Source organism: Alosa pseudoharengus, unplaced genomic scaffold (genome assembly GCF_046254945.1).
Source record: "Alosa pseudoharengus isolate Yale_2024_CS ecotype anadromous, Long Island Sound unplaced genomic scaffold, YU_APseudo_1.1 YU_APseudo_1.1_scf_10, whole genome shotgun sequence".
NCBI lineage: Eukaryota > Metazoa > Chordata > Actinopteri > Clupeiformes > Clupeidae > Alosa > Alosa pseudoharengus.
In genome coordinates, this window is record NW_027468565.1 from 5474290 (window position 1) to 5484042 (window position 9753).

A 9753-nucleotide genomic window follows, 5' to 3' on the forward strand; every position below is an offset into this window, starting at 1 on the left:
TAATGGTTTCACAATGCACAATGAATTGTTCAATTTAGTAGTGCAGTTGAATGTTTGTAAGGCTGCATCAAACTGTAAGAGTGTATCGAACTGTAATATTGAGCGTGCATCTGCCCTCAACAAATCAACAGGCATGATTCTGGTACGCGAGGTCCTTCCATACGGGTCCTTCATGGGTCCTGAGTTGCCATGGAAACCACATGTACACAACCGTGATATGAATACGTACACAACACAGTGTGCGTGCGTGGTCTTGATTGTATATCACAAGGGCATGTCTATCTACAAATTATTTGTGATAATCCGTTGCTTGCTAGAACTCGCGGCAGTTAATCCTAAATATTAAAGAAAATGAAAGTGGCTTGATCGTTCCTGATGTCGATTCCAGTGGAAACAAGATTACCACCGTTAATCTTGTCAAAAAGGCAAAGGTGCACTATATCTTCCTTTCTCTATGATCATTAACGTTAATCTATCACACAGAATAGCTGTCGCTAGCACTGCTGAGTAGGCATCGCTATAATTGCGTTAAATTGCCAGCAACATTAATTAGTAAATATGGTCATCTGGCAAATAACAAACTGTGGCTGTCTAGACCCTAATTTACAACGTCAGCTACACTCTTGCTACATTTCTCACAGATCTCCAACAATGCATTCACATGATTATGGAAGGGACTATGTGCCAATACAGCAGAGCAATGCCCATGGATACCTGACTGTGCTCAGAAAACTGCAAGTAAGTGGTGCTGTGTGTTGAGTTTGGTTGGATCTCATAACCTGAAAGGTCAAGGCTGGTATGCCTTGAAAATTGGAGAAGCTGTTTTCCAATTCCAATAATGTAGTAACACATGTTTGCACAGCAAGGTCTGCTTGTCAAAAACACTGTGACATTGGATAACTGTTGTTTTTTTAGTTTTTATAATAGAAACATAGTTTAAACTGTAACACTGCTGCATGTCATCTAAATTAAAGGATGGCGGTGCCAATGGCTTCCTGTCCACCTGGCCAGCTCATGTGACTTCACAAACTGTCCATCCAAGACGCAGAAGTTTCAACACAAAAGATATCAAGAATCATGGGTATCTTATAGTGTTTGCTGTTTTTTCTCTCTTTTTTTCTCTCCTAATAAAAACATTTTTAAAATCAAATAGTTCTGAAAAATGCTTTGGCAGATGCAGTGATGAGTTCAGTGGACAAGTGGGGAAGCCACGATTTCTCATGCAATTGGAAGATTATTTGAAGAGAGAACTGCAGACATTGGATTTGCAACAGCCAAAAGTCCAGGAGAGAAGACTCCAGGTTTAAAACAATAACACTACTGTCTCAGTACATTAAAAAATGAAAAATACCTGTTACTTTCCAAATATTTGCACTCAGATGTGTGAAGACCATTTTAAAAATGACACCTCTAAATGTTGTATATCTTTTTTGTTTCACGGTCTAGACTTATCGGGAAGTGTTCGACTGTTTCATTGAGGACTTCAAAACATACAAGCCATTGTTGACAGCCATAAAAAATGAATATGAAGCCACTCTGGGTATGTGAGAGTCGGACTGTTGTTGTTAATATTGTACAATATCTTAAAGGAACCGTATGTAAGATTGTGGCCAAAACTGGTACTGCAATCACATTCAAATTACTGTAGAGCGGTGTATCCCCTCCCCCTCCCCCCTGACTGGCAGAGCTGGCAACCCGGATGCCGAAACACTACTGACTTCGTCATTAGTAGATAGGTGGAGGGTGGCGCATCAGGCAAAAACACAACATGACAACATCAACATCAGTTGAGGGCTGCAACTTCACTTTTTAAATGACAATATCCTGGCCTTACTACTGTTGTCAGTGATATAAGTATTTGAAATGAACATGATTTCTTAATGTCTAGTGACATATCTGGGCCATTTTATGATTAATTGAAATACATTTCTTACATACGGTTCCTTTAAGAATAACAAGATGTATCTGGTCAGTTCAACCTTCCTTACTTCCTGCTTATTTTGCCCTATATGATTACTGAAAGGAATTATATTATGAAATAGTCACCATTGGTGCTTGCTGGTGGTACTGTCCTTGCTAATTTGAAACATTATCACACTGCTTATCTTAGCATACATGCGAGACCAAATCCGCGAGCTTGAGCCCCTGAGGACTCAACTGGTGCTGGTATCGGAGCAGTGTGAGAGGCGCATCTTGGCCCTGAGGGAAGAGGAGAGGGCTGAGATGAAGGCTATGAAAGAGAACAAGAAGCGTCTGCACAGGATCATTGAGGACATGAGAGAGAAACAGAGTGCTCTGGAGGCCCAGGTATAGAGATATATTACGCTTCATGGTCTTTTGGGCCCCCACTGTCGACTTCAAGGCAGTGCTACCATACCTAACATTAACCCTAACTCTTGCCTAACCCTAGTGCCTTCCAGGCAACGCTGCCTTGAAGTCGACAGTGGGGGCCATACATCATATATTACTGGGCTAGAAGCAGCAGCAGCAGCCTCAAAGCTACGATGTTGTCACACGTATCGCTGCCATTCCATACAGCCAAAGTTTTTTTCCTGACGTAATCTGATCATCTGATTTTGAATTGTCGTGTTTTCCTTACTGACCCTCTGGGTCTGTGCCATGGTATTGCATAACTGTCATGTCTGGTATACTGGTACTGCAGAGACAAAAGGCATGTTAGGGTTTTAAAGTAGGTGTGTGTGTGCAGAAAGGAGCTTTACATAGCCTCTCTGTCTTCACTTTGGAATACAGAGAGATTAACTACAGGATTATGTTTTATCCAATTACTTTGTGCAACCGAATCAGTTGTGTGTTTGCAGTCAACTAGTTTTGACAGTTGGCCATCGGAGTTAAATAAAACCCCAAAACTTCTGTGATCCTTTTGTCATTCCATCCCATACTTTGTTTCTATCCGTCTCCACCAATCCAGGTGTGTCGCCTACAAGAGGATCTGGCTGCCCAGTATCTGGCATACAGAGACGAATATGATGCTCGCAAACTGCTTATAGCTAACATCAGCAGTATGAGTTATGCTACAGAGGAGGAGGCAGATGATGACATGCAGGGTGGGAGTCATTTATATAAGATAACATAAACAAATGTTACAAGACTTGAGAGATGTATGTGAATAAGTGAGAGGCAGTCCCAATCTGGACATTCTGAATGTGAAACGTGCAGTCATCTGACACCTTTCACTCGTTAGATACTGAATCCTGATAAATAGGTGAATTTAAACAAGAAATGCTATTTACCACCCCTAAATGTAAGACATTAGTCAATCATTCATACCTGCCCCCTTTTTAAATCTCATTTGTTTGATGGATGGTGTAACAAGCAGCTCATTCCTATACCTAGTGCTCATTCTATTAAGTGAATATCATAAAATAGATTTATTGTTATGTGTTTTGACAAAGTTTTATTAAATGCCCATTATTAAAGGTTGTATCAGCGATTGCGGGGTAACGTCACTTTCAGTGTTGGGCAAGTTACTTCAAAAGCGTAATGCATTATTTATTACTTGTTACTGTCATCTCAAAGTAATTTGTTACATTACAATATTACTGTCTTTGAATTGTAAGGCATTACACTATGTTTACATTACTTTCACCAAAATAACAGGAAATATGGATTTGGTGTTCTCAATAGAGAGTTATGGCTCATGGGACAATGTAGGCCCCAAAGGCCAAAGGTCACTTACAACTTAATATAGTAATATAGCCATAGTGAAATTGTATGTTGACTTTAAATGGTTCTCATCATTGCTGGTTTCCTTTACTTCCACTTACAGTGGTGTAGACTTAATGCAAATAGTTTGAGAATAATGGCTACGATCTTTGTCTGTAAAAGCAACATTTTAGTTATTCTCACTGCTTGAAATGAGAGGTATAGTCTAACCATGTTAGATCTGTTGCATGAATGGCAGAGATAACTCAAATTCCCTTTCTACAGTCATCTTCATGACTTTTTTTAATTCTTGGATAATCTTCTCTGGTGCCAATTGAGCATTTCTCAATTTTGGATTAAAAAGCAAAGTAACTTCAGTTACTGAGAATTGTACCGAGTAAAATATTACTGGAATTGTATTAGTAATGCCTTACATTACTGCATTACAGCAAAAAGCAATGCATTACTGTAATTACATTACTTCTTTAATGCATTACTCCCAACACTGGTCACTTTTGTTGATGTTCAAACAAAACAGAGAGCTAGCTCGCTACTCCCTCCCCCGCAATTGAAACTCTCCTAAACACGCATCTCATCGGTTATTAGTTGGAACACTTTATTTTGCCTTTAAGTGGTTGCCAACACTTGTTGGTAGCAATTGCTTTTGTGTACATATATTTCGGAGCCTAGGCTGCCTAGAGAGACGTGTTTTTGTGACGGCCTGCTTATGAGACAGGCAGCTAGCGGATCGTTAGGAAATATTAGATGAATGTGATCATTTATGTTTGGGCCTTTTTTGGGCCTGATACAACCTTTAATAACGACTCAGTTTCCCCTTACCTCAAGAGGCCAAAGAAACATGGCCTGGCTCCCACTCCCAGTTGTAGCACATGAAATGAGTCAGGAATTTCTTTTATGTCCTTGTTACAGCAGTGGCAGAGTCTGAAGATCCAGTAAAGCTGAAATTAGCACTAAAAGTGTGCAGAGAGGATCTGACCAAAGCCCAGGTGGAGCTGAACCGATTACGTGCTGAATATGGAGATGTTGTCCCACGCAGGGACTGGGAAAGTCTGGATCGGTGTCATCAGGAGAATGTTCAGAAGGTACCATCACTGATTTGTACTTTGGATTTACTACATAGTGTTTGTGATATTTTTCACACACTTAAACAAAATCTTATATAGCTTAATTACTGTAAAAAAGTGCTTATGAATATTTGTCCCTTAACTCCAGCTTGAGACCCTGCAAACAGACTTTGATCAAATGAAGACTGAATATAACACACTGCTGGAAGTACATAAACAGGTCTTATCAGAAAGAGACAGTTTCCAAGCAGAACTTGAGGTTTTCCAAGGATCATCCACCCCAAGGCCTGACTGGGAATGCTGTGCAGGTACTCAGGAGTATTGAAGACATTTATTTCCATAATTTCATTTTAAATTTAAAAACATTCTTTGTGCTGCTATATGTATTAACTGCTTTAAACACCTTTGAGCATTCCATTGTATACCGACGGGAATGAGGCTGTGCTGTGTAATTGCAGATATACTTGGGGGAAGCGAACGCTGGAAAGAGCTCTTTGAAGGCCAATCTAGCCAGCAGCGACTCATGGTTTTACTAGAGAATCTTGCAGAAAAGGCCTCTAAAGAATTCTTTCAAGGACGGGTAATGTCACTTTCATGTTATTACACCTACCAGTGATAAAAATCTCAGACATAATAAGCCACAAGACAAAATTCCTGAATCTTTTATTTAATGTAACCACCATAGCCAGCTGAACCAGGGATATGTTAGTGCAGCAATAAGTGCTACTCGCATAGAATTGAGTGACAGTTCTAGCAGAGTTAAGTCAAGGGAAGCAGAAAAGGGATAGTCGAGTGGTAAGTGCTAGATAAAGCATATCCATTTGCTGGTAGTGCTAAGACAGGAAGGACTCTCTTGTCTTTAGGAAAATAATCTTACCAATGTTTTTTTTCTTTTTTTTTTTTTTAATTCTTACCAATTTGTCACCAAGGGCACTGGAAGCGATGTACCTGTTTTCCTGCACTACGAGGGTCAGTTAAAGAACGTCCGACTGAAGAAAGCTGATGTTGTGAGGATCATTAAAGAGGTCATGAAAGAGAAAGATGCTGCAGATGAGGAGGTATTCTGATTTCCTTTAAGTTATATTTATTTGTGTAGTATTAATAAAACTATATCCCACTTGTATTGTCCCAAACCATTTAACATTCTGTTGCTACAAAATGAATTAAAGCAACCATCAAAAATGGTTGACAGAACATTCATTCATCCCCTAACTTTGCAGCTAGGAATGTGCAGTGATCTTCCAGAGTTTCTGCATAAGTATTTGGAAAGACAGCATGGGGATCATGCTGGAGACTGGGCATATAGCTTGATGGAGACCATTCATCGTCACCTAAAGGATGAACTCATCAGTCTCTTCAATGACATTCTCTCAGGAGAGGTAATGGGATGTTCTGTAGTCTACTGGACAATTTCTCTGTAAAACTGAAGTGGTTATTAAAAAAACTGTCGTAACCTGTGCTTTGCAGGTGGATGAGAGTCTGTACCATGGACAGATTCACCTGGTTACTAATTTACTGAAGATGCTGGGTAAAAGTGACACAGCTGAGAGTGGGATACTCTCTGTTTCTGAATTTAGGTGAGAAGTTTATCAAGCAATGTAATTTCCTAAATTAGAGACACAATGTTACAGGGGGGGAAAGGTGGATTAGTGGTCTCATCACAAATATGTTTTTATCCTCAAATGTTCACTGATGACCAGGGAAGCCTTGAGGAAAGCATTTCCCCTGAAGAATGAAAACGACCTAGGCGAGCTGGTGAATACTGCTCAAGCTGAACTTGACAACGCTGAAGGAAGCCTTGTTTATCAGAAACTTTTCATTGAGGTAATGTCAACATAGGCAGTTCCTTACAACTATCTCTACTTTGTAATGTAGATGTACATAATCTGACCGTCTATAGTTTACTGATTTCCTGTGATATTTCCTTCAGGATTCAGATGGGAAGAACAGGGGCTTTCTGAGCCTGTTGAAAAAGCAGGCCACTGCTGAGAGACACCACTACATAAACCAACTAAAGACACAGCTGGAAGGAAAACGGTACACACACACACACACACACACACACACACTTCAAATATTATGTTGATGTGTAATTACTTTTTTTTTTTTTTTAAACAGAGAGGTGGATGTGGCAGAACTGAGGACAGGTTTCAAAGCGATTGATCCATCAATTGATTCTAAAGCACTGGATAATCACGTGTGCTTTGCGTTTATGGCGAAAATAGAGAACCTGAACCAAGCACAGCCTATTGACACCGAGATTGCCCTGCAGCGCCTCTTAGCGGCTGATGTGAACAGAGTTGGTCCTCCACCTTCACACTTAAATTAATTGTTACGTTTTTAATGCACAAATAATGGCGAAAGATTAAAGGCTTAGTTAAAAATGGTCTCCACCTTTACAGTATTCTCATTTTTACATGTATGTCCACAGCAAATAATACATACTTGTAACCGCAGTTTCACACGATACGACGTGGAAATAAAAATATATTGTTATTATTATGTAGCTTTTATTGTTATTAGTGTTAGAATATGAACCAAAAAAATAATACCAAGCTTGCAATAAATTTCAATTTTGTACAAACGGTCATAAATCTAAACAGGAAGTCGTAAGCATTGTGGGACGTGTAGTTCCGCCCTGAGCCTGCTTGGCGTGTTAAGAAGCGCGACGGTGAGAAGAAAAACAAATTCAAACCGAACTTCTCAAAAATAACCGTGAACATCGTTGAAAGTATTAAATAAGCATGCCTGGATTTACGTGCTGCGTTCCTGGCTGTTACAACAACTCCCAACGTGACCGGGACCTTCGCTTCTACACATTTCCAAAGGATACCACACAGAGAGAGATTTGGCTGAAGAACATCTCCAGGAGCGGGGTTAAAGGGTGTTTTAGTACCTTCCAGCCCACCACGGGCCATCGAGTGTGCAGTGAACACTTTGCTGGCGGCAGAAAGACTTATACGATTCGAATCCCAACTATATTTCCACTTAGGGGCGTGAATGAGAAAAGGAGCCGAAGAGGAAGGGGCAGAGGTAGGAAAACACCCGCTGTTTTGCCCTCGGTCACCAGTGTCGTCTCTACACCTGCAAACCTTTCCACTCCAGACGGTGTAACGCAATTTACCAATACAGAAGAGCAGGATGGGCAAAATGGGCATGATACGAAACCGGTGGACCTTACCGTACAGGCCGACGAAACTTGTGTAACTACAATGGTATCCTGTGCGGCTACAGTGTCTGACGACATGAACCTTCAGTTGGTAGAGACTGCGCTGAGTGCTGCTAAAAGCGCTTCGATTCGTAACACATTAGACGTGGGCACGGCAAGCGCCTTGGATCACGCATATTCTCTACCCTGTGGTACAACTTCTTCCGACCTGTTGCGAAAGCTGAATGAGCAACGGGACATCATCGCTTTGATGGAAGTAAAAATGAAGGAGCTGAAAACCACCCTTCATCATTTAAAAGTATCCGAGGCCAAGCTAATGGAAGAAATCAGAGAGAGGGATGGATTGCTGTCCAAATGTTTCGCTCAGAAACCCTACGAGATTGACGTTGTCCTATAACAAACTTTAAACAAACTCTTGTGTGTTAATATTGTTATTTTGATATGATTTATTGGCATATTTCCTCTTCAAGACCGTGCTGTACATTAAGGTAGACTGTTTTGCTGCAGCTTTTTGAAAATATCAGAATATCACAGCTATCACCACCAAATGAACTGAAACTAACATAACTAATTGGTATTGTTTGTTATGTGTCTGTGTGCAGATCTCCTTAGAATTACTAAGTAGGCCTCCATTTTATATTTGGCTTTTGAGTGTACTTTGTGTGATTAGAAGATAAGAACATAATGGACATTAGTCAGAAGTTCCTTCAGGGATGAACAAAGAATTATGCTGTTTTTGCAGTTCAATATGGCTTTCAAGGGTGTGTTTGAAAGCATGGATTCATCATTCCACTTGGAAATGACTTGATGCATTTGCTTGACATGTTTGGCCACTCGTGTGTCATTTCCCTGTTTTCCTAAAAGAAATAAATTGCATCCCATTTTAAGTTGGGGTTAAATGCAAGGGTTTGCCAAGTACTCAAAAGCCAGTTCTGTAAGAACTTGAAGATGTGAGACTGCTCAGGAGCATGTACATCAAGAGAATGTTGATGTGCATGCAATATTTCAAAAAGTAAAGAACATAATATCATTAGAAGACTGAATGAACACAAAGTAAAAAAAATAAAGAACATTAAAACAGAGCATCAGATTAGAGTGCAATTGATCAGTTAGCAGAAAGCATCTTCGAACAGTTTGGTTGTAAGTCAAGATTTGAAACTGGCTACAGTTGGGGCATTTTTTGATATCTGTATGTTGGTTCCAGAGCTGAACTGCATAGCAGGTAAAATTTGCTTCTCCATGTTTAGTTCTGTAACTCAAGACAATTGGAGAAAATCGAACAGAATATACAGCAAAATAATAGTCATAATTGAAATTCAACTTTAATTTATTGCACTGCCCTAGCTTGTAGTGTAGTGCAGTGTAAATATTCACCAGAATATCGCACATCTGAGGTATTGCACAACACAATAATACTGCTATTAAGACAGTATTGTACAGTTGACAATATATTTTACCTGATTATGGGGTTAAAAGATACTGATGAGGTGAAGTAAGTTAGATTAGATTAGATTCGATTCAACTTTATTGTCATATTATCAATATAAATTAAGTATAAATATGTGCAATGTATTAGCAGTTACATTATAAGAATAAATATGGCTAGTAATATGAACAGCATGTGCAGATGTGCAATGAAGTAGCAGTAACATTATAATAGTAGTAAAAATAATATAGCGGTAGATATGCAGTGAATTAACAGAATATAATATAAGAAAACAGAATAAATAGATATTCAGTATGAAAAATATAGACAGATATGTACAGAATGTACAGCTATCTGCAGTGTTGTAACAGTACCATTGTAGTGCAGAAACAGTAACATTATAAGAGTAG

At 39.5% G+C, this 9753-nt stretch overlaps 2 protein-coding genes across 2 annotated transcripts; both read left to right on the forward strand.

Moving 5' to 3' along the window:
• Positions 1-177: 177 nt before the first annotated feature.
• tsnaxip1 (translin-associated factor X interacting protein 1) lies at positions 178-7135 on the forward strand. The gene is made up of 16 exons (XM_076303814.1): positions 178-431; positions 642-738; positions 975-1081; positions 1175-1301; positions 1447-1540; positions 2111-2307; positions 2930-3065; positions 4594-4766; positions 4897-5056; positions 5207-5328; positions 5678-5806; positions 5969-6127; positions 6216-6325; positions 6449-6572; positions 6679-6785; positions 6867-7135. The coding sequence occupies exons 1-16, from the start codon at positions 376-378 to the stop codon at positions 7075-7077; spliced, it is 2109 nt and encodes a 702-aa protein (XP_076159929.1). The 5' UTR covers positions 178-375; the 3' UTR covers positions 7078-7135.
• Positions 7136-7402: 267 nt separating this feature from the next.
• thap11 (THAP domain containing 11) lies at positions 7403-8804 on the forward strand. Its single transcript, XM_076303817.1, has one exon. It carries the CDS (start codon positions 7493-7495, stop codon positions 8312-8314), a length of 822 nt encoding a protein of 273 aa, XP_076159932.1. The 5' UTR covers positions 7403-7492; the 3' UTR covers positions 8315-8804.
• The last annotated feature ends 949 nt before the right edge of the window (positions 8805-9753 follow it).